The sequence below is a fragment of the Electrona antarctica genome, assembly GCF_951216825.1.
Source record: "Electrona antarctica genome assembly, chromosome: 11".
NCBI classification, from domain to species: domain Eukaryota; kingdom Metazoa; phylum Chordata; class Actinopteri; order Myctophiformes; family Myctophidae; genus Electrona; species Electrona antarctica.
This window is the reverse complement of record NC_136792.1, coordinates 37006299-37032072: the sequence shown is the minus strand read 5'-3', so window position 1 is coordinate 37032072 and position 25774 is coordinate 37006299. Positions and strand designations below refer to the sequence as shown.

Here is a 25774-nt window from a genome sequence, read left to right as displayed (position 1 = left end):
CCGCTCTCAAAGGGCACCTACGGATGGCTGCAATTCGAAACTGGCCCCCGTAAAATCTGAATCCCCCCCCCCCGCCCCCCCCCTTTTTTCCCCTCACTGTATATATTTCTTTTCCCTTTTTACCTCCTTTTTGATGAATTCTTTTTTGATGAATTCCTGTTCTGTCTATAGAAGTGTCTATTTGTACGTCTCTAAATGTTTTGATGATTTGAACATGGTGGACCCTGTTGGAAACAAGTGTAATGCTTAATTGGGTCGTCCACTCACAGTTAACAGCCTTTGTATTGAGTTTGTGCTTGAAATGTACTGTAATTCTGCAAACTGTTAATAAATTCTTCAATCAATCAATCAATATCCATAGTGGGGTTATAGCGACACGTAGCGTTCAAAGGGAGTCATTGCAGCAGCCGAGCCGTCCGAAACGGAAACAACATTGTGATTGTGACACACTCAGGAGGAACTAGGAAGGAAGCAGCACAGTGCAGGGAGGACGCGGTGAGTAAAACCAACCGTTGGGGCATTTGTTTCTGTTTTAACCGCCTTTGAGTACAATATTTATGTAAAAGGTTTGCATTTGGTCAATGTTTCATGACAACGCGTGGCATATTGGTCGTAAACTTATGCAAAACAACTTGTAGGCTTAGCTATTGTAGGCTATGCATGAGTGAGTGAGTGCATACACTGCATAGGGCATTAGGGCCAACGCTTGGCTATATTTTGTAACCCCAGTGGTGTGTACTTACTGTGTAGTTATCATTTATCAACTGCGTGTGTGTGTAATATCTCATATAGGCGTGTCACATTTTGGTACGTGCAATAATAGTATTATTAATACCAGACTTGTGTTTTTTCATGTCGGTGTCAGTGAATCCTGTAACACGGAAGTGATACTCCATTCATTCAACTAAACCGGTCACCACGATGGACCAAAGGTAATGCAATACTCAAAAAGTGCTCACAATTTTTGAGGGGTGCTAGCCCCTCCTACCCTTTGACCAGCTTTGAGTGTTTAATCACAAACATTGAAGACAAAAGTGTGTAAACAAAGACAAAGGTTAGGACCCAAATTGTGATTGGACAGAATGAGATGAGTGCCCCTCACTCACTGTTTTTTTACATAAATAAAAGTATCAATACTGCAACATAGAAACACTGTGTACACATGGAACCAAATGGACCCGTACAATTGGTTCCATTTGTACACTCTGAGTTACAGACATCTGAGAACCCTGAGAGTTCCTGTCCCGGGCCCCACTTGGGGTGACCAGATCCAAACTGTTCATTTGAAGGCCAGAAGTAGTATCGCTTGTGTGGGATGGGACGGGACGGGACGGGTTTAGCGTCTTGCTATTAAATGCCTTGATGACCATAATATTGCCTATTATTTTGTTATTAAACCCCTCTGCCTTCTCACATTTTGTTTTAAAATTGGTCATGGGTGGTGTACTTGGTAGCCTAGGCCCCTAGGGAACATTTCTCATGTTATTGTAACAGGCCTAAAAACACAACTTGCAGTAAAAGAGACAATACGAGCTTTACGACAGAAAACCAGCTTTGCGGGACTAACTTGTAGGCCATTTCAGCCTGCCAGTCACAATGTGGGACAAAAAGTCTTGGAAATGAGAGACTGTCCCAGTGTCCCACGCAAAGCGGAACATCTTTTCACCCTAGCCCCACTTTGAGAACAACTGACCTACATTCTGTTTTTATGGGGCGCTAGCCCCTCTTATGGTTTAATGTTTGTTTTTAGTTCAATTTTTGTTTTAAAAAGCCGTTGACAATGAAGGGAAAATCTTCATTTGTCCCTAACACAAACATTACATGCCATTAACAATAAATTGAATGTAATGTTTGTGATGGCACAATTTGTTTTACATCACCATTACATCACCTAAACAACATGAGATAGACTTTAATATATTAGTGCCCCTCACTTCACACGGGTGAGATTTTTAAATTACACTCTGGTATCAGATAGGTACTCTGTATTGATCAATTCGATCGATACGCTAGTTATGGGTATCGGTATCAGGGACACTACGGTACATCTCTACTAGCCCGTCATGGTGACAGTAAGTTGTGTGTGTGTCGCTCACAGGGCTGAGAGACCACCGTCCAGCTATGGATCCATGAAGAGTGACGAGGAGTCGGTGATAGAATTCACTGAGAACGACGAGTTGGCTCTTCCTGCGATAACCAGCCAGGCCATCACAGGGTCAGTTACACTATGATTATCATTATGATGATTTAAATACAGGTTCCTCTACATCACAGGGTCAGTTACACTATGATTATCATTATGATGATTTAAATACAGGTTCCTCTACATCACAGGGTCACTTACACTATGATTATCATTATGTTGATTTAAATACAGGTTCCTCTACATCACAGGGTCAGTTACACGATGATTTAAATACAGGTTCCTCTACATCACAGGGTCAGTTACACTATGATTATCATCATGATGATTTAAATACAGGTTCCTCTACATCACAGGGTCAGTTACACTATGATCATCATTATGATGATTTAAATACAGGTTCCTCTACATCACAGGGTCACTTACACTATGATTATCATTATGATGATTTAAATACAGGTTCCTCTACATCACAGGGTGAGTTACACTATGATTATCATTATGATGATTTAAATACAGGTTCCTCTACATCACAGGGTCACTTACACTATGATTATCATCATGATGATTTAAATACAGGTTCCTCTACATCACAGGGTCAGTTACACTATGATTATCATTATGATGATTTAAATACAGGTTCCTCTACATCACAGGGTCAGTTACACTGATTATTTATATCATTTGACAGCAAAATAAGCAGATCTATGCGATGCGTTGTGACTGTGAGCCTGTACGTATGTCGTATATCTGCTATTTCTTACCATTGTACTATGAAGGATACAGGGTTTAAAATACCAAAGCTATAGATTTCCTTATAATGGCCCTGTCCCACAGATAATGTGGTTATTAGTCAGTGTTTGTCCATATAGAATTAATACTGTTCAAATGGCATAATCATCACGTTTTAATATTATATAAAATAAAACTTTGTTTTTGGTTTGTTGTGTCCTCCAGGGTGAAGTTGAACTGCGTTGACTATCCGGAGACTATCTTTACTCAAACTACGCAGCAGACAAAACCTCCAGGAGCCAATGTCTTCGATACCAGGTAAAGAATGTAGTCAAGGGGCACTTGTGTACGTAGAGTGCCTGCCCAGTGCCCACCACTACAGAGGTTGTGGGTTCGAATCCACCGTGTTGCCTACGGCTTTGTCGAGCGTCTAGAAGGCGTTAGGGGGAGGGAAGCTGTGTGTGTGTGTGTGTGTGTGTGTGTGTGTGTGTGTGTGTGTGTGTGTGCGCGCGCTCTAATGTCCTGTCTCGCTGTAGCGCACGTAGGCTACACTACACGCTATCGCAAACATTTTGCCATGTGTAGCCTCGCTATTCCTGTGTGTGGCGTCAATGCAGAGAGAGAGAGGCGTCCGCGTCCTGTGTCGGTCTCGCGCTTGTATCACGGCATCCTGCACGTGCAAAATGAATTGGAATAAAAAACAAGGGATGTAGCCTGTATCGGGTCTGGATCGCATCTTGGTGAACTCTTGCAGTGTGTGATGCCTAATCGGTGATCAATCGCTTAGTGTGAAAGCCACAAAGATATGACAGTCGTTTAAAAAAAAAGACTCCTGTAGTGTGAAATACATAACGATCTGATGACTCGCCGACAACTTTAAAACTCCTACAGTGTGTAGGGGCCATACATGTTTTGAGCACCACTGATATAGCAACATAGGATTTTCAGAAAACTGTTTTAGAAGACATTTGTAGAATTGACCTCGGGTCTTAATTGGTTAAAGACTTTTCAAAAATAGCAGATATATATATATATACAAGCTTGCAGCGCTGTGATATATAATAGCCCAAAACAACTCTAAAATGACACAGATGCCTTCCTGCTTTTGATGGGTTAAATCATACCTATACCTCCCCTCCAGGTACTTTGATGACTTGGAGGAAGTGGAGGAACAGGACGAACCCGAGGAGATGGATGACTATCCTGTACCGGACTCTCCGGAACCGCCACCTCCGGTGGAACCGGATGGACCCGAGATGGAAGAGGAGCTCAGCCAGCCCGGGAGGCTGCACCCGGAGATGTGCATGCCCTACATATTCAAGGTGAGTGAATGCCCCCCAACAACACACCACACCACCGCTCCGATGTCTGCATTGTGTTGGAGAGTGTGGACGAAAATCTGTTGTAGTATAGGGCCAGTGGATCTCAAACCTTCACCGAAAATAGACAAATCTACAAGCTCACAACATGGTGAGCTTGTAGATCGGCTCTTTTGGTCATGTTGTGAATTCAATAGGCTCGGTATCCGGAACCAGAGAAACCAGATACAACATTGTGGAACCGGAAACAGTTTCATCACATTTGGAACAGTTTGCTGAACCGGTTTATCACGCTGTCAGAGCTGGTATGTGGACTTCACGTCTACTATACTGTAGTACCCTGGTATGTGGACTTCACGTCTACTATACTGTAGTACCCTGGTATGTGGACTTCACGTCTACTATACTGTAGTGCCCTGGTATGTGGACTTCACGTCTACTATACTGTAGTGCCCTGGTATGTGGACTTCACGTCTACTATACTGTAGTACCCTGGTATGTGGACTTCACGTCTACTATACTGTAGTGCCCTGGTATGTGGACTTCACATCTACTATACTGTAGTACCCTGGTATGTGGACTTCACGTCTACTATACTGTAGTACCCTGGTATGTGGACTTCACGTCTACTATACTGTAGTACCCTGGTATGTGGACTTCATGTCTACTATACTGTAGTGCCCTGGTATGTGGACTTCACGTCTACTATACTGTAGTACCCTGGTATGTGGACTTCACGTCTACTATACTGTAGTGCCCTGGTATGTGGACTTCACGTCTACTATACTGTAGTACCCTGGTATGTGGACTTCACGTCTACTATACTGTAGTACCCTGGTATGTGGACTTCACGTCTACTATACTGTAGTACCCTGGTATGTGGACTTCACGTCTACTATACTGTAGTACCCTGGTATGTGGACTTCACGTCTACTATACTGTAGTGCCCTGGTATGTAGACTTCACATCTACTATACTGTAGTGCCCTGGTATGTGGACTTCACATCTACTATACTGTAGTACCCTGGTATGTGGACTTCACATCTACTATACTGTAGTACCCTGGTATGTGGACTTCACGTCTACTATACTGTAGTACCCTGGTATGTGGACTTCACGTCTACTATACTGTAGTGCCCTGGTATGTGGACTTCACGTCTACTATACTGTAGTACCCTGGTATGTGGACTTCACGTCTACTATACTGTAGTGCCCTGGTATGTGGACTTCACGTCTACTATACTGTAGTGCCCTGGTATGTGGACTTCACGTCTACTATACTGTAGTGCCCTGGTATGTGGACTTCACGTCTACTATACTGTAGTGCCCTGGTATGTGGACTTCACGTCTACTATACTGTAGTACCCTGGTATGTGGACTTCACGTCTACTATACTGTAGTGCCCTGGTATGTGGACTTCACGTCTACTATACTGTAGTGCCCTGGTATGTGGACTTCATGTCTACTATACTGTAGTACCCTGGTATGTGGACTTCACGTCTACTATACTGTAGTACCCTGGTATGTGGACTTCATGTCTACTATACTGTAGTGCCCTGGTATGTGGACTTCACGTCTACTATACTGTAGTACCCTGGTATGTGGACTTCACGTCTACTATACTGTAATGCCCTGGTATGTGGACTTCACGTCTACTATACTGTAGTGCCCTGGTATGTGGACTTCACATCTACTATACTGTAGTGCCCTGGTATGTGGACTTCACATCTACTATACTGTAGTACCCTGGTATGTGGACTTCACATCTACTATACTGTAGTGCCCTGGTATGTGGACTTCACGTCTACTATACTGTAGTGCCCTGGTATGTGGACTTCACGTCTACTATACTGTAGTACCCTGGTATGTGGACTTCACGTCTACTATACTGTAGTACCCTGGTATGTGGACTTCACGTCTACTATACTGTAGTGCCCTGGTATGTGGACTTCACGTCTACTATACTGTAGTGCCCTGGTATGTGGACTTCACGTCTACTATACTGTAGTGCCCTGGTATGTGGACTTCACGTCTACTATACTGTAGTACCCTGGTATGTGGACTTCACGTCTACTATACTGTAGTGCCCTGGTATGTGGACTTCACGTCTACTATACTGTAGTGCCCTGGTATGTGGACTTCACGTCTACTATACTGTAGTGCCCTGGTATGTGGACTTCACGTCTACTATACTGTAGTGCCCTGGTATGTGGACTTCACGTCTACTATACTGTAGTGCCCTGGTATGTGGACTTCACGTCTACTATACTGTAGTGCCCTGGTATGTGGACTTCACGTCTACTATACTGTAGTACCCTGGTATGTGGACTTCACGTCTACTTTACTGTAGTGCCCTGGTATGTGGACTTCACATCTACTATACTGTAGTACCCTGGTATGTGGACTTCACGTCTACTATACTGTAGTACCCTGGTATGTGGACTTCACGTCTACTATACTGTAGTACCCTGGTATGTGGACTTCATGTCTACTATACTGTAGTACCCTGGTATGTGGACTTCACATCTACTTTACTGTAGTACCCTGGTATGTGGACTTCACGTCTACTTTACTGTAGTGCCCTGGTATGTGGACTTCACATCTACTATACTGTAGTACCCTGGTATGTGGACTTCACATCTACTATACTGTAGTGCCCTGGTATGTGAATGCCCTGGTATGTGGACTTCACATCTACTATACTGTAGTACCCTGGTATGTGGACTTCACATCTACTATACTGTAGTACCCTGGTATGTGGACTTCACGTCTACTTTACTGTAGTGCCCTGGTATGTGGACTTCACGTCTACTATACTGTAGTGCCCTGGTATGTGGACTTCACGTCTACTATACTGTAGTACCCTGGTATGTGGACTTCACATCTACTATACTGTAGTACCCTGGTATGTGGACTTCACATCTACTATACTGTAGTGCCCTGGTATGTGAATGCCCTGGTATGTGGACTTCACATCTACTATACTGTAGTACCCTGGTATGTGGACTTCATGTCTACTATACTGTAGTACCCTGGTATGTGGACTTCATGTCTACTATACTGTAGTGCCCTGGTATGTGGACTTCACATCTACTATACTGTAGTGCCCTGGTATGTGGACTTCACATCTACTATACTGTAGTACCCTGGTATGTGGACTTCACATCTACTATACTGTAGTGCCCTGGTATGTGAATGCCCTGGTATGTGGACTTCACATCTACTATACTGTAGTACCCTGGTATGTGGACTTCATGTCTACTATACTGTAGTGCCCTGGTATGTGGACTTCACGTCTACTATACTGTAGTACCCTGGTATGTGGACTTCACGTCTACTATACTGTAATGCCCTGGTATGTGGACTTCACGTCTACTATACTGTAGTACCCTGGTATGTGGACTTCACGTCTACTATACTGTAATGCCCTGGTATGTGGACTTCATGTCTACTATACTGTAGTACCCTGGTATGTGGACTTCACATCTACTATACTGTAGTGCCCTGGTATGTGGACTTCACATCTACTATACTGTAGTGCCCTGGTATGTGGACTTCACGTCTACTATACTGTAGTGCCCTGGTATGTGGACTTCACGTCTACTATACTGTAGTACCCTGGTATGTGGACTTCACGTCTACTATACTGTAGTACCCTGGTATGTGGACTTCACATCTACTATACTGTAGTGCCCTGGTATGTGGACTTCACATCTACTATACTGTAGTACCCTGGTATGTGGACTTCACGTCTACTATACTGTAGTGCCCTGGTATGTGGACTTCACGTCTACTATACTGTAGTGCCCTGGTATGTGGACTTCACGTCTACTATACTATAGTACCCTGGTATGTGGACTTCACGTCTACTATACTGTAGTGCCCTGGTATGTGGACTTCACGTCTACTATACTGTAGTACCCTGGTATGTGGACTTCACGTCTACTATACTATAGTACCCTGGTATGTGGACTTCACGTCTACTATACTGTAGTGCCCTGGTATGTGGACTTCACGTCTACTATACTGTAGTGCCCTGGTATGTGAACTTCACGTCTACTATACTGTAGTGCCCTGGTATGTGGACTTCACATCTACTATACTGTAGTGCCCTGGTATGTGGACTTCACGTCTACTATACTGTAGTACCCTGGTATGTGGACTTCACGTCTACTATACTGTAGTGCCCTGGTATGTGAACTTCACGTCTACTATACTGTAGTGCCCTGGTATGTGGACTTCACATCTACTATACTGTAGTGCCCTGGTATGTGGACTTCACGTCTACTATACTGTAGTACCCTGGTATGTGGACTTCACGTCTACTATACTGTAGTGCCCTGGTATGTGGACTTCACGTCTACTATACTGTAGTACCCTGGTATGTGGACTTCATGTCTACTATACTGTAGTACCCTGGTATGTGGACTTCATGTCTACTATACTGTAGTGCCCAAGTCCAATACTTTGGGACTACGTGGTTGCCGACAGCCAGGGAGGATGTTCAGACGTGTGTAGAAGAACTGAAGTCCAAAATGTTCCCATTCAGTTGGTATTAAATCATATTTATTCAAAGTGCTATACTTAAATTAAATACAATAAAATAAACAAACGGCCAATTAACGCATACAGAGACAAGCCTAACAAACACAGTTTAAAACAGTGTGGCTCTGCCTGTCGGCAACACCTGTGCCTAATCAGGGACAGGGCTAAATACCCCCTGTAACCATGGCAACCATGGTCCTGACCATGCCCCATTGTGACATCATCAATTAACATAGCCAAAGTCATAATGGCTCTTATATACAATTACAATATTGGTGAGTTAGAAGACTAGAAAAGTGCTACATGTATTCCATGTAGCACTTCAGCGCGGTGCGATGAAAAAAACGGAAATGAAAATTCCGCTGGCTTATGCTGTCTACGCAGTTTTTAGAATCGTAATATCTCTGATTCTTCTTTTTGGCTCAAAACAAGCTTAATTTGCACCTCATTTCTATAAACAATATGATCCCTGGTTACAAAATCTATGTTTTGGGTGAATTAAATAACAATCGTGGCACCCGTTACATAGCAATAATTCACTTCCTGGGTCTCGATTTTCAAGTGAAATGGCTTTCAAACTAAGAGTCCCGGTACTAAATGGCTGGGCGGCGATCCTGGAGTACCCTTCTGAGACACCAGGTGGGGGTGTTGGCGGTAATTGAGTTAAGTTTCCACCATTACTGCAGTCTCTCCTCTCTCGCCCCCTGCAGACCATGCAGATAGTGTTGGCGGAGCTGTCTCATCAGCAGCTTAAGTCGTTCGTGAGTAGCACCATCAGCAACAGCCGTGAGGTGGCTGACGTGCTGGACGTGGTGGACGGCTTGATCGAAAGCAAAGGTCAGAAAACACACCCTTAGTTGGATTCTCAGTCGCCACAGCCACTGATTTCAGTATTTTACTTAGAACTTGCATCCATAACAAGCAAACAAGTTAAAGTTACACCTAGCTACATGTTTAAGCATTTATTTCATATTTACATGTCGATTTCAGCTCTGACACTTATTTCAGACATGCTCTAGTATGTGAAGAGTCTGCCTGTGCTATTGACTCATTTTGAAGAGAAAAAAAAAAATCCTCTGGTGAAAAGCTGTAATTTGCACGATGGCAAATTTACATCTGGTCACATTGTATTGAATCCTGTCAATGATGTCATTGGACCAAAAATAGCCAATGTACAAGCTCACAACGCATTGTAGATTTGATCTTTTCAGTTATTAGTTTTTTAAGATGAAATTGCCTATGGGCAAATTGCATCATAACATTGCTGCTGGCACATTTATACTAAAAGTTATTTTGGGTGTCCTGTCCCTTTTTAATGATGATCTGTCGTTGTAATTTCAGGGCACGAGGAGGCCGTGGGCAAAGCCATTGAAATTTTGAACCACATGAAGCTGGAGAAGCAGGCCAAGGACTTGTTAAGAAAATGCTTCAAATGTAAACAAACACAGAACAGCCACATAGCTTTGTATCCCCTTTTCTCCCCAATTAGCCCATCGCTAAGTCTCTCCCCAAACCATCCTTGTCCAATAGGCACGTTAGCTGCGAGGAGACTGGGCAAGCTGTCCTTCTCCCCCATAGAGATGCATGCTAAATCTCCATATAAATAATCGATAATTTCAGCAGCAAGAGCATCAAAATGTCTTCTAAATCTTATTGCCATCATCTGGGTGGGTCAGTCGTGTAACTTTCTCGACGTTAAGCCGTGTATATGTTCACCAACACAGCCATGCAAAATAACACTGACAGCTATGAGGTGGCGAAAGCATGACCTGCATAGCAACAGTTGCTAAACTATTTGGATTGGCATTCATTGGACAATCGCTTTTTGGGGTGGGATTTAGCGAAGGGCTAATTTAGCCATTATGCCATTTAATTCCTCACATTGCTGTGTGTTGTCACTGCTGTTGTATCCTACTGACTCACCTGCCAGTGAGGAGCCCCCACCGGGAGGAAGTAGAGTCTCCGTCATACTCCTCCCGCCCAACGCTCTCTGCTGACAGGTGCTCACAATGTGTCTCGTTGCGGATTTTTCCGAATGTATAACTATGAATTAAGCAATATATTACACACAAGAGGGTGTGCTTTACTGTTATTAATGGCACGCCTGCTGTTGCTGCAGGAACGAAACGATAGGCGCATACGTGAAAGAACACCCTCGTGTAATATTACGATTATACAGTTACCCTTTAAAACCCGTCAAACCCAATTTCATTATAACTAAGATATTCGATAAACATATTTGTTTATGTCAGATGTAGCCACTACGACCGAATATTACCCTGGAACATCGCTAGCCTAGCCACCCAGGGAGCTCTGCTCTGGGAGAGCAGCGAGACTCACCACAGCTGATTTTTATGTTGTGATTAGGTGTTCCATCATGCTCGTTTAAGCACGGCTAGATGGCTATTTCAATTTATGAGATTGCTTCCTCTAAACGGCTGTCATATAATACTGTATGAACTATGATCCAGGTTCAAAGAGAATGTTTAAGCCATTTAGCAGTGGATGATTTTTAATATATTTTTTGATTGTTAAAATTGGTCTCCTATTAATTTACTAACTGGATTAGGAATGTATTGGATTAGAAATGTGACACAAAGTGCAAAGACCGTGAGTATTGTGAGTTTGTAGATCTGCTATTTTCAAATTAGTTTTTATACATCTATTATACAATTGAAAAGGTGTGCCCAAAACGCTGTTCCCAACCCAGGAACAAAAGCCACCAGCTACTACGTCACTCCAACAGTGTCTGACACACTGCAACACACACTGCAATAACCCACTAAACACACTAACACGTCACAGACTTACCCTCCGCGTCGATCCACGGCTATCTCCGCATGTCGCGCAGCACGCCCACACTGAACACCATCCGCGTAAAAATTGTCATCGCACTGCCACTAAAGCCGGCTCCCGTCCAGACTCACAAACAACATCAATATCAATAATAAACACAAACACGCCACAAGCACCGACACCCCCGCCTAATTTGTTGCCACGTCTATGAAAACAAGCACAGAAACAATGCCATTCAACACGCTACTTACACACACTACCACTCGCTTACAATACGCGGACCTGGCAACACTACATCCCCTCTCCCATTTGCTCAAAGCCAACCACGTGACCCACGAGAGCTTTTATGTTTCTGCAACACCGGAAGTTACACGCTACACACACACACATTAGAAGAACAACACGAACACAACACTACACACACACACACACACACGGGCCACTGTTGCCAGGTCTATCAAAACAGGCCCAGAAACAAGCAAACAGACCCAGAAACAAAGCCTTTCACCACGCTACTTACACACACTACAACTCGATTACAATTCACGACCCTGGCAACATTGTTCCCCGTCTTCCACAACACACACAGTCCCACACAGACACACACACACTGATTCGGACTTGGATGGACAGCGGCGCGATTACATAAATACACCGTTTAATTCATGCAAACACGACAATTGCACCACCAGTTTCATTAATGTAAACACGACAATTGCGCGACCCGTTTAATTCATGGAAACATGACAACTGCGACGCACCGAGGCGCATGGATTCTGTGTGTGTGTGCGTGCGGGGTGACTCTGAATTGGAGTGTTTATGTCAGTCAGCGATGCGATCCGTTGTTATTCAGCCAGGAAAACAATCTAAACATTATATACTAACGTCAGCATCGGGCAGATTAACACACACAAGCGTTATTAGTTGAGTTTTCTTATTGAAGTGCCTCTGAATTGTAACGGTGTGTTTATGTCAGTCAGCGATGCGATCCGTACCAGCACCATATGCACGGACTGGAGAGAGGCGAAGTGTTTCTCTCCCTTCGGCTCATGTAGCCCTCATTGTAACTACAAATATTGTTCCCGAACAAACAATGTGGGGTCACTGCAATCCGCAATCCAAAATAATGTAGCCCTACTATAATGCAGTCAAGGTCCCCCAAAAAATATACTACAGTATGTTCTGCTCCATTCTCTACAGCTTTTGGTTTCCAAAAACAGTAATTTATTGTAAGCAAACAAAAACAGTAAACAGCAGTTTCATGTCTGCTTATTTTCATTTACATTAATTTCCTTTGATGTGAAAATACAACAAATAATAATAATACCCATCCGTTACTACATGTCAAGGGCACAATACTGGAGTGGAGTCTGTCAAATCCCGCTATTTCCTTCTTCCCATTGCGCTGCCCACGGAACTAGGATTCGCCGCCCGAAGGGCGGCGAAATTCTAGTCTTATACATTTGAAAACTTGCATAATGAGTATGGTACTTTCTATAATTTGGTACTTTAATTACATTTTGATACCATTCCTTTTGTACTTGTACTTCAGACGTGTGTCTTTTACACATCATTTTTCATCAGTGTTGATTTTGACAGAACATTTTGATTTAGTTTTAGTTATATTTTAGTCATCTGAAATGCTTTAGTTTTTGTCGACTAAGTATACAATTTTAGTTGACTAAATGTACGGTTGATTTTGTTGACAAAAGTATTTTGGCGGGCCATGATGAAAATTACTTAGTTCTACTGGATCTCTTCTTCACCAGTCCCTGCCTAACGATAACATTAGTCTAGTTTATATTTGTTGATGAAATTGTCAATATATATAGTCTTAGTATTAGTCATCATAGCTTTCTATTTAGTTTTTGTCAGTGAAAAAAAGATAGTCGACAAACTTTATCTTTCGTCATAGTTTTATTTGACACAATTAACACTGCCGTCCATCTTGTATCTTCCAATCCCCGGGCAGCCCGCTTCCGCAGCAAGCTGCGGAGGGAAATGCAGCGCATGTTCAAGGTCATCCGCGAGGGTGTCCCCCAGGCCGGCAAGCAGGAGTACCTGAGCGAGATCTACGTGGAGGCCGAGCTCTCCACCCAGGTTACTAGAGCTTTGCATTTTGAACTGCTTAAAACCACACCAAAGGGTCGCGATGCAACTCCTTGCAACCAAACGGTTGCGAGGAGTTGCATGGCGACCCATTGGTGTGGTTTGGGCTAGGGATGCCCCTAGTTTGGGCCATTGAATTGAACCGGATGAATCACTTGGTTCGACTTGGGTCGACGCGGGTCGAAGCGGACATATCACACCGCTGGGACGCTAAAACCGTCTCGTCCCGTCTCGACCCTTTGCTGTGGTTTGGGCTTAAAACTCATATTGCCACTTGATTTGCCACTCACGTTATGCATGCATGCACACCTCTATACAGGGGACAGTGGTGATGAGCGAGGTATTATAAGCTGGTAGATTGGCTATTTCCACAATGTTTGCCTCTTTCTAGCGTAATATTTGACAATTTGGCATTAAAAAGGTCTTAAAAAGTAATGACATTTTAACTTCAGAAATGTGTAGACCGACACCCTGTATACACTTACATACAGTATATACTTTATGTTGGTCGGTTTACTGTTGAGTGAGAAAACAATGTTTCACATTAACCCATTCAGGCCTGACGTCGAAATTTTAAAAAAAAAGTTTTCTAAATCATGACAATCTTCGGAAAGATTTGAGGCACATTTTAACGATTTTTCAAAAATAGCAGACCTACAAGTTCATAGCGCGCCACTCGGTGGCACGCTATGAGCTTGTAGATCTGCTATTTTTCAATAGCTAAATTATAACAATGTTTAAAACACCAAAAGGGGTTCCCGCCCAAAATGGGTTAATGGTTAATGTGGTTAAACGCTAACGTGACATGGATGCGTTCCAGGTCTCAATGGATTAATCTGATCATCTGGGGGTCCCGACCGCCAGTTTGGGAACCACTGCTATAATCCATGCTATTAACTAACAACCCTGATCTTCACGGCAGGGCCACGGCGGCATTGACCCCTGGCACGAGTACCGACCCTACCCGGGCACTCCCCCTCTCCCGCTGCCCCCTATTTACAGCCTCATCATGGTCAACAACCTGTTTCGCCAGAAGAACAGAGCAGGCCAGCCGGTGCGAGTGGCGACCACCACCGGCCTCCCAGGGTCCGGCAAGACCGTGCTCTCCAGGCAGTTCATGCTGGATTGGGCGAACGAGAAGGCCAACATGGTATGTCATGTTTTGCATTATTTTGTATTGTACTGTTAATTAAGTATTCAATCAGTCTGTCCTGGCTGCAACTGAGCCTTTTCAGTGTCATTGACAAAACATGTTTCCTTCCTCTTCCGCCCCTCAAAAGGACTTCCAGTTTGTCATCCCGATGTCCTTCAGACTGCTGCGGCGGTTACGCGACAAAGAGAACACGTCCTTCTCTGATATTCTGTTGCGGGACCTGAGAATCTCGAATCTCAAAACCTTCGACGTCCTGATGGAGCCCGACTGTAAATTCCTCATCATAATGGACGGTTTTGATGAGTGGGTGCAGCCCATTGACTGGAATGTACGTGTCTTTGAATGCACGCGCACACACACACACACACACACACACACACACACACACACACACACACACACACACACACACACACACACACACACACACACATTATTATTTGCATGCTCCCAAACACGTTCCGAGCTTCTAGATTCGGCAGTTCTCACAATTTTTGAGAATTTGACCCATTTAGACCTTGAAAGCATTATGTTATTATATTTTTTCTCCAAACACAGACATTACTCAAAATCATGAATGACACACAGTTACACTTCTGACAAAATCGCCAGGGTGGTGGTGTATATTTTTGGAACATATTTCTATGGGATTTTCAAGAGAAAAAAAGAACGTAGTGTGAGTGAAGTCAGGTCTTGCGTACTCTTATGTTTCGCTGCGGTCGTTAGGAAAGTTCGTTCGGGTTCAATGATTTCAGTAATAACAAGGGCCTCTCTATTTATCCCTGTGTCCAGGACAGTCGACAGGTCACCAGCATCAACGACATGGCTCATCTTGACGCCGTCATGGTGAACCTGGTCAGAGGCACCCTGCTGCCCCACGCCCGTATCTGGATCCTGGGGAGGAGAGCCGCTCTCTCACAGCTACCGCCCAAACTCGTAGAACTGGAGACGGAGATCCAGGGATGGAGGTATGTCTGTGTGTCTGTCAACATGCACATGTGGCACGTGTCCACCGGTCTAGTCAGTCCATGACTAGACCGGTGGTTCTCAAAATGTTGTACACTGTCAGGAGTTAAATTAGCACTTGCAATTTTACAGTATAGATTGGGTTAGAAATGATGAACTGTGAGGTACCGTGGCCTAATGCAAAGCAAGCCGGGAGGTGGGGGTGTCCTGGAAATCTATATGGATTTGGGGTGCTCCGAACATATAAGAGCACAATCCTCCAATAATGAGACAGACGACAATTCAGATTTTAAAGTATGAGAGATTTAAAAGTATTCGAATATAGTGATTCCAAACTGCAAAAGAAAGAAGGACATTTCACTGCTGGAAGAAACTGCAGTCACTCAATGTTATTGTAGTAGATAACAGTAGCACAATTTGAAATTTGCACCCTGTGGCCAGAAAAATAATGAAGTCTGTGGCTGCGTTCGAATTGCTAGGGTTGTTCCCTACTCCCTACTCCCCATACAGGGGCCCAGACTCGGTGGACTCAAATAGTGATTAATTCGGACAATACTCCCTGTATGGGGAGCACCGACTCTGACGTCAATATCGGTAGAGGGCGCTATAGGTCCGCGGGTTCATGTACTTTTTATTTGCATTGTAATCCCCATAGGGTTTTTTCAGATCGCCTCATAAAGACCTTTATGACTGACTGACTACAAAAAAACAGTCAAAACGCTGCTGCTGAAATGATGATAAAAAGGTTATTCTTTTAAAATAACATAGGCCTATGATTATTATCAATAAATGAATATAATATCCATTATCCAGCAATATGAAAACAGTGCACCACCTTGACAATATGAAAATATCAGCAGCATGATTATGAACCCCCGCTAATCCTGAGGGGGGGGGGGGGGGGGGATACGACAAAAATAGCCGATCTATAAGCAACGCGACGTCCGTGTTGTGAGCTTGTAGATCGGGTACTTTTGGTAAAGAATTACCAAAAGTAGCCGATCTACAAGCTCTGCTCACAATACGGACGTTAACAGAAACAGCAGTCCAATAAATGACTGCCTACATAATTAAGTTTTAATGTATTTAGCGCAATTCAATGAAATAATGTTAGATAACATATATTTTTTAATGGCAGGAATTAATTAATATTAATAAAACATATGTTCGGAGACACAATTAATGTGTCTCACATGCATGTACAAAATATATATTGGACTTTAGCACATAGCTTTACAACCTCACCAACCTTAATCCAAAAACTATTAAAATATAAGGCCTTCTACAGCAAGCAACTCATTCCTCTTCTAACGTCATGCGCTGGGCCTGGGTGATACAATGAATCAGATTAGTAATACTATTGCAAATGAATTGTTTTATTATAAATAAATAAAACAAAACAATTGCAAATAAATGCACAGATCATTTGAAGAAAAGAGAGGGGAAACGAAAGTTTAAAAAGTACATTTGTGTGTGAGTTGGAGCTTGTGCAATAAGCGCATGCATGCAGAAGCAGCGCACGTGCGTGCAAACGCGTGCATGTGCGCTCAAGAGCGAGCTTGCGCAATGCATTATGGGGGAACCCCAAAGTAGTGCACTATATGGGGCATAGGGAATGAATTCGAACGCAGCCTGTGTGTTTGACTAGGGTTTGACTGGATTGCTGAATTCCTACAATGCCCATAATGCTTTAGTGCACTTCCCCTCCTTGTGGAGAGGGGGGGGGGGCTGCCTGGAGGTGTGACTTTGTAGTCCAGGAAGGAAGTGAGACCACATTTTCATGACAGGGCAACTTGTTGCCGAAACGTTGGAAAAATATATTTTTATGGCATCGTGACTACGAGCTGTGCGGCCTCTTTCCTTTCTTAGTCAAGGTTTTTGGTCATGAACATGGCGTCATGACTGAAATATTAAAAAGAAAAAACATATTACACACCCCAGGAAAGTGTTTCTTATAAACATCATTAAAATAAGCTCTGGTTGCAAAAGGGGTGTAGTGGCCCTTTAATGGGTATCAATGTAGTACATCAAACAAGCAGCTGTTGCATTGTGTCCATGTTCTGCTGTTCATCCCGTTTATTCATTTCACTCAGTTTGTATCGGGCGGCTGTGGCTCGGGTAGAGTGGCCGGATCGGAACCGTGCGGTTACCAGTTTGATCCCGGGCTACCCCAGACTTAGGTCACATTCCCACCTAATACTTCGGTAGACTCGATGCGAATGGGCAGATAAATTGGGATTCTTGCATATTTAATTTGCTGCGGTTTGCCTTCACACTGTCATCTGCAGCAATTGGAAACGCAGCAGGGGGGACCTTTATCAATGTGTTCCATTCATAAACTAGCCTACACAGTGAAATCTATGGTGATAAAATTATACTCCTAATGTGCATGTGTCGTGCCGTCTCTGGGACTGGACCCCCCCCCCCATCTCTCCCTCTCTCCACGCACTGTTCTTTTGGGCATGGAGGCACAGCACTGAGCGCACTGATATAACAGACAGCAGCGCAAAATGTTTACAAGTTTATCGAGATGAAAGTCCCTACTCCCCAGTCCCCACACAGTGACAGCACTCCATGTTTACAGCACGCACAGACAGACAGACAGAATATTCTGTAGGCTATAATACACTACAGTGTTTCTGTTTTTATGTGTTTCCTTAAGCAATTGATTAATGTAGTCGTCCTCATTTCGATCAGGGCTTCAGTCTCCTCATTCGACCACGTCTATCCACGGTAACGGGACATCTTTGCGCTGCGTAAAATATGCCTTCTCCGTCTCCAACTGTGTTCAGCTCCTCACCCGCCACATTGTTTGCTTAATTTCTTTTATTTACTGCGGATTGCATTCCCACCTGCACCGAATCGTAATCAAGTGTGATTGGAAGCGAAGCGAAACCCCCGTTTTTGCTCGGAGTAGAATGCGGTTCTTTGATACGCATTAGGATTCGAATGAGCCTTCACACCTGTCAAACTAAGTGCACTTTCTGACAATGCGCAGCAGGATTCGTTTTAATCGCAGCAAAGCTTTCTGGTGTGAATGTCACCTTAGTGTCTTTGAGCAAGACTCTGAACCCCTAATTGCTCCTGATGAGCAGGTTGGTGCCTTGCATGGTTTCCTCCACCATCGGTGTGTGAATGGGTGAATGTAATGCACAATCTATGTAAAGTGCTTTGGATAAAAGTGCTATAATTAACTATAACACCATTCATTTGTAGTGGTTCCCAACTGGGCCGTGAGAATATTGCAAGTGGGACCCCAAATAATTGGCAAAACACACATTTTTATGATTGATGATTTTTCTCAGTGTTGAATTCAGTTGACTATGTGATGTTCCTCCGTTCTCCCACAGCACTGAATGCACTGACCAGTTCCTGAGGCAGAAGTTTAGGAGAAACGTGGAATTGCGGGACCAGGTCCTCCCCCACTACAAGCGCTGTCCTTCCCTCGTCCAGTTCTGTCGGCTTCCCATCGTCTCCTGGATCGTCTATACTCTGATGGACACGCGCTTCCAGTATCTGCACTATGGCAAGTTCGCCCCCAAGCTGTCGGAGTTCGCAGGCAACTACATGATCTTTGAGATCAACAACTACCTGCAGTCCCACCTCAGACAACAGTCCAACCAAATAGTAAGTATTTTTATTTATATATATATATATATATATATATATATATATATATATATATATATATATATATATCTCTATCTATCAAAAAGAAAAATAAACCTTCCCAGGAAGGGACTGCACACTGTCTCCAGGGAATAGAGATGGACAATTTACTGCATCATCATCTTATTTATTAGCATTAATAAATAAGATGATGATGCAGTAAGTTGTCCGTTTCCCTTTTTGAAGTCTATGCCTGCTAACTAGACTTGCACCTCCAGTATATACAAAATAAATAACGGTAGTGGGTCGCACACACCAAGACTTCAGTTTTCACATTTATTTCATTTTTGAACAGGGACAAACGTTTCGGCTATCCAGCCTTCATCAGTGTGATATATACAACATCATTTATTTCAGGGGTTCTCAATGCTTTTGATATGTGGCCACTGGCACTAATCCCCATTAGATACAATCCAATCTCTGGGAGAATACACTCGATGAAATCTTAACTCTTGAGAGTGTACAAATGGGACCAAATTGGTTCCATTTGTACACTCTGAAGAGTTTGTAAGGGTCCATATGGTCCCATTCTTACACTGAGTTACACACCTGTAAAGGTCCATTTGGTTCCAAAAAATTAAACAAGCTTGTACATCTGCTATTTTTTTTTAACATTTCTTTTTTAAATCTTGAGAGTTTAGAAAGGTGAGTTTGTGTAAATCGCTTTCCTTTTGGTCTCAGGAATGGAGAGATGAGGACCAAGCGTTCCTGAAGAAGTTGGGCAAGTTTGCTCTGAAGCTGCAGGAGAAGAACGTCTGGCTGTTTTCTGAGGAGGACATCAAGGAGGCCGGGCTGGACGTGAAGATGGTGACCACCTACTGTGGCCTGTGCACAGAGGTCAGCAAGGAGATGCGCCAGGGCCGCAAGAAGTACTGCTTTGTACACCTCATCGTTCAGGTACTAGAGCAGTGGCTTTCAACACTTTTCATACCAAGGACCCACCATTTGAGGAGATTTAGACTCTCAGAACCAAAACTAAAGAATATGTCCACATTTCCATGCTGTATTGAGGTTGGTCATTTTACACTATCAAAAGTTGAAGATCTATAATTTGATTACCAATTAGCCCTTCGCTAAGTCCCTCACCAACCCATTCTTGTCCAATAGGCACGTTAGCAGCGAGGAGACTGGGCAAGCTGTCCTTCTCCCCCATAGAGATGCATGTTAAATGATCTCTCCATATAAATAATCGATAATTTCAGTAGCAAGAGCATCAAAATGTCTTCTAAATCTAGTCAACTAGGCCTGCAGTAGGCTATGCACTGGACAAAGTTGCATGACATTATTTAAATAAACTAGAAATGCAAGGAAACGACAAGGGGAGAAATCAACTTTTAACGACCACCTGAGGAGTTTTCATGTTGCACGCCTGCACGGTAACACTACGGTCATTAGTATGATTAAAGGAGCATTCAGTCATTTGGAAAAAACCCTGGTCCACGCCGGTAACAAGATGTGCACATGCACATGCAACAGCACGCACACCAAGGCCCGTCCCCGCTCGATCATGATTGGCGGAAGGTCCATCTCTATTCTGATTTTATGAAAGCTGGGCCACCTAGCCAAAATCAAAACCTAACAGAAGTGATATTTGAATTAAGTGAAATCACTGAATATACCTTTAAGCCATGTATATGTTCAACCATACATCCATGCAAAATAACGCTTAAAGCTTGTCATCCTTAGCAACAGTTGCTAAACTATTTGGATTGGCATTGGACAATGGCTTTTTGGGGTGGGATTTAGCAAAGGGCTATTTCCCGTGGCGTTATGATCACACCTTAACCCATTAACTCATCTACTTTGAATGGTGTGTATTTGGTTTAACCAAAAAATATCACTTTGCACTACATTTTATTAGGGCCTTCAAATACAGTACTTTTCTAACAGACAGAAGACATATTGAACTGTTAGTGTGTGTACCGTGACTTTAAAAGCGTAATTTGTACGCCATTGTATGACGGTGTCACACACCCAAAATACAAGCTCGCACCGCGTCTGCTTGCACTGCATTGTGAGCTTGTACCGGTAGATGTGCTTTTTTCAATAGACAGATCGCGCAGCACATTGGATATGTCGCGCTAGGCGACACTAGTCATTCATTTGCAGGGAGATTGTAGAGTTTACCAAATGGACTATTATCAATTGGATTATTAATATTGTCAACGGAGACTTGCTACCATGCTGGGCTGCAAGCGTCACATACGTTGTGTAAACAAGGACGGTAACATATATTACACACATAAAAACCTCAGGAAAGTGTTTCTTGTGTCAATATAAGCTCTGGTTGCAAAAGGGGAGAAGTGGTCCTTTAACTGGTTGGCTGTATGTGGAACAGTATGAACATTTTAGTTTAAAATTACAATACCTAAACAACATAACTAAGAAACGTTAGTGTGGGGGACTCTCTTCACGTTGTGTCACAAATCATAGATTGGGACAACAAATGATCAGTCGTGAGATTAGTTTTTGCTTTTAATCCCTGTGTATGACATGTTTTATTGTATGTAACGTATAGGTCTGCATGGTTCACAACGTGAGGTCCCGAGACCCTCCGAGTTCCTTGAGGAGGGACCCTTATAGAGGCCCATTTGGTTGGTTTGAGAACCACACTGACATGGGTACCTTTTTTGTCCCCACATATATTTGTTGTCTTTTAAAGGAGTATATGGCGGTCCTGTGGGTGTTCCTGACCTTCTGGTTGGAAGGGAAGAACCTGCTGAACCACACTCATCACTTGAGTCTGTGGCCCAAGCGGCCCCAGCCCCCCAAGATTTTCGGCTCCAAGAACGAGGACGAGGTAAAGCCGATTCTGCCGCTGCTCGAGAGCGCCGTCGCCAAGTACCTCAGCAGCCCGCCGGGCCGCTATGACATGATGATGCGGCACTTCTGCGGCATCACCCACCCCAAACACATCAGCATGCTGACGGGACGCTTCTGCCGCAACCGCACCCCCATCATGAAGGGCCAGGAGGACGTGGCCAAAATGCTGGAGCAGAAGATCCTGAGCCACCCGGACAGGGCGGCCGTACTAAGGGTGTGCATTAGCGAATTGACCGAGGTGGAATACTGAGGGAGGAGACGCACAACACTATGCCAAAGTCTATGCAAAGGCGCAAATCGACGTGAGTTTGCACCGTCCGAAGACGCACAAAAACGTGGCCTCTTCCTCGTCTTCGCTCAAGTTGAAATATTCGCATCACAACAGCCAATCAGTGCCTTTTTTTTTAGATGGAGTAAATGTTTATCGATTCTTTTTTTTACACGCCAAAAACGAAACCACTTAACCGGAGACGTGTGTACTGTAGGCATGCGCTCCACAGCTGGACTGGAGCGCCTGCTGGTCGAGTCCAACCGGAGCTATCACCAAACGACTCACCAAACACTTCTGGGCTTTGTGTCGAGTCTGGGACTTCAACCCATAAAGACCTGAGGCCTTCTAAACAAGTAGTTATTTCAAGATTAAAAAATAAATAAATGGCAGATGTACAGTTGGGTGCCACCGATATTGTCCCTTATCATTTGACCCATTTAGGCCTGACCTCAAAATTTAAAAAAAATCTTCTAAATCCTCCAGTTTTCTGAAATAAATATTTTCACGATTTAAAAAAAATAGCAGACCTACAAGCTCGTAGCGCGCCACTCGGTGGCGCGCTATGAGCTTGTAGATCTGCTATTTTTCAATAGCTAAATTATAACATGTTTAAAACACCAAAAGGGGTGCCCGCCCAAAATGGGTTAACTGTCCTTTTGCGCAGATCACACAAACCTCAGCAAAAAGAAAAGGACAATATCGATGGCCTCCAACTGTACAAGCTCGCAGCGTGGCACAAAGTGACGCGCTGTGAGCTTGTATATCTTCTTTTTGGAATAGCCAACGCTAAAATCTAAAATGACACATATGCCTTCCTGTTTTGAATGGGTTAAACGGCGTGTACAAAGCAGCGATGGTTGGTGGTGATGTAGGACATGGTTGATGGCAAAACGAAAAGGGCTTCTATTTGTAACCGAGTGGACAAATATAACCAAGTGGACCCTCGCACAGGTCCATTTGGTTCCATTTCTACATCCCAGAGTTACATTTAAAACTGGTCATTTCCTGTTGACCAGTTTTTTCACGTTTTCTCTTTGTTTAAAATCACGCAAATGGATGAAAAATGACTTTGCCTCAGTTGTGAACACACCTATTCCCAAACCCCACCAATGCAACAGTTGTGAACACACCTATTCCCAAACCCCACCAATGCAACTCCTTGCAACAAAACAGCTGCAAAGAGTTCTCGTATCTGACTTTTGTTTTGTGAATCTGTTAATGTTAATGTAATGAGTATTATGAATCATGTTCTGTTGTAAGTAGGATAGGCATTTAAAAGCTTTTAGCTTCTGCCTACTCCTTTTGATCATCTTCATGTTTTGTTTTGTTTTTGTAACAGCTTCCATTCATTGTCTTTAAATATTGTATCTGAAACTGAAGGATGATCAAATAAACTAAACTAAACTAAACAGTTTTAAGGCCGTGTCACAGCAATGCAACTCCTTGCAACAAAACAGTTTTAAGGCCGTGTCACAGCAATGCAACTCCTTGCAACAAAACAGTTTTAAGGCCGTGTCACAGCAATGCAACTCCTTGCAACAAAACAGTTTTAAGGCCGTGTCACAGCAATGCAACTCCTTGCAACAAAACAGTTTTAAGGCCGTGTCACAGCAATGCAACTCCTTGCAACAAAACAGTTTTAAGGACGTGTCACAGCAATGCAACTCCTTGCAACAAAACAGTTTTAAGGCTGTGTCACAGCAATGCAACTCCTTGCAACAAAACAGTTTTAAGGCCGTGTCACAGCAATGCAACTCCTTGCAACAAAACAGTTTTAAGGACGTGTCACAGCAATGCAACTCCTTGCAACAAAACAGTTTTAAGGCCGTGTCACAGCAATGCAACTCCTTGCAACTGGAATACTGATAATGGTTTCATGCAACTACACACTACAGTACTCGCAACCGTTTGGTTGCAAGGAGTTGCATGACGAATCATTGGTGCGGTTTGGGCCGTGATATTTTTTTGTTATCCTTTGTTTTATACAATGCATAACAAATAGCCAATCTACTAAGCTTAAAATGTGTTGCCATCGCGACGCATTGTGAGCTTGGCGCAAGCTTGACGAGTATTGTGTGTGTGTGAATGGCTGGCATTGCACAAAAAATGTACACGCACACGAATATGTGCCTGTACTGACATCATAATGCATGGTACTTACTGTATTGCCTTCTTTTACTGTTATTTTATCACAAATTAATCGATAATGATCGCCAGTTTCTTCAGTTATGACAAGCGATAGTGTGTGCTGGCGTTTAGGTCTGTAACATCATCTTAAATTGAACCTTTCAGTCAGACGCCTTCCTTTGTTTCTGATCTAATGTGAAATATGATAGCTTTATATAACTTATCAAACATTCCACAACTGTCTTGCAGCTGGGGGGGGGGGGGGGGGGACAGTTTGCCCTTTCGATGCTGATTCCAATTCTACTGATATGTACACTAAACAACATTGCACCTGGCAGGGGCAAGATGAAGCCATTTCATTAATTTATAATGGAACCCATCACTACTACCTTTAGTGATTTATTTATATTAAAAACAAGAAGTTGATATTGTATTGAACGTGTAGTATGTGATCACTGATCAGGCCATTACAGTGTGTGAATGTAAAGGATGACACAGATGTTGGCATGAACTGAGACAAAGGGACAGTAAAACATTGACTGTAATAATGTCTTGCTGTTTATACCGCCGTCCTCAACTTCCTCCTCTCCTTTGGGTGCTACAATAATGGCAAAATGTACAAATTGTAACTCCACTTAAAGTGGTTTTATGCTGTGTATAAGAAATACAATTTGGAGTTTTCTGACGTTCTTCAACATCCACGTGACGTTTATTGTGACAAGTTTACATGTGTAAAAAAGAAAAGTGAATGTAGTGAAAGTTGTCTGTAGTCCAACTGTTGGGAGATAAATGATGCAATGCCACATACAATATATCGTTGCTGTCGGGCAGTAACCTCTTAGCTCCATAACTTTGAATTTTAAAATCCTGAACTAAATGTTCCATTCGTACATTCTCGAGTGAAATTATCACTGAAGATTTTACAGCGTAGATTGGTTTTCCCTGAGAAAGCAAAGTGGAGTCTGTGGCCTAATTCATATCATAGACAGTGCTGGGTCCTTGAACCGACAGAATCACTGGCTTCCACTATATTAGCTTGCATTTCGTTGCTGTCTTGTATGTATGAAAAAAAAAAGTGTTTAAAAACAAAAGCTGTTCTATTAATGCTTCATATCAAATGT

At 43.2% G+C, this 25774-nt stretch overlaps 1 protein-coding gene and 1 long non-coding RNA gene across 2 annotated transcripts; one reads left to right on the top strand and one right to left on the bottom strand.

Annotated features, from left to right (window-relative positions):
- The first annotated feature begins 428 nt into the window (after window positions 1–428).
- nlrc3l (NLR family, CARD domain containing 3-like) lies at window positions 429–23017 on the top strand. Its single transcript, XM_079515043.1, has 14 exons — window positions 429–495; window positions 866–932; window positions 2099–2215; window positions 3101–3193; window positions 4017–4197; window positions 9450–9576; window positions 10081–10173; window positions 13508–13635; window positions 14567–14794; window positions 14925–15125; window positions 15590–15765; window positions 19114–19390; window positions 20114–20329; window positions 22095–23017. The coding sequence occupies exons 2-14, from the start codon at window positions 922–924 to the stop codon at window positions 22503–22505; spliced, it is 2259 nt and encodes a 752-aa protein (XP_079371169.1). The 5' UTR covers window positions 429–495; window positions 866–921; the 3' UTR covers window positions 22506–23017.
- LOC306933052 lies at window positions 22669–25774 on the bottom strand. The gene is made up of 2 exons (XR_013791185.1): window positions 23657–25774; window positions 22669–23616 (listed from the first exon to the last, which is right to left on the bottom strand). It is a non-coding gene; the product is annotated as an uncharacterized lncRNA (long non-coding RNA).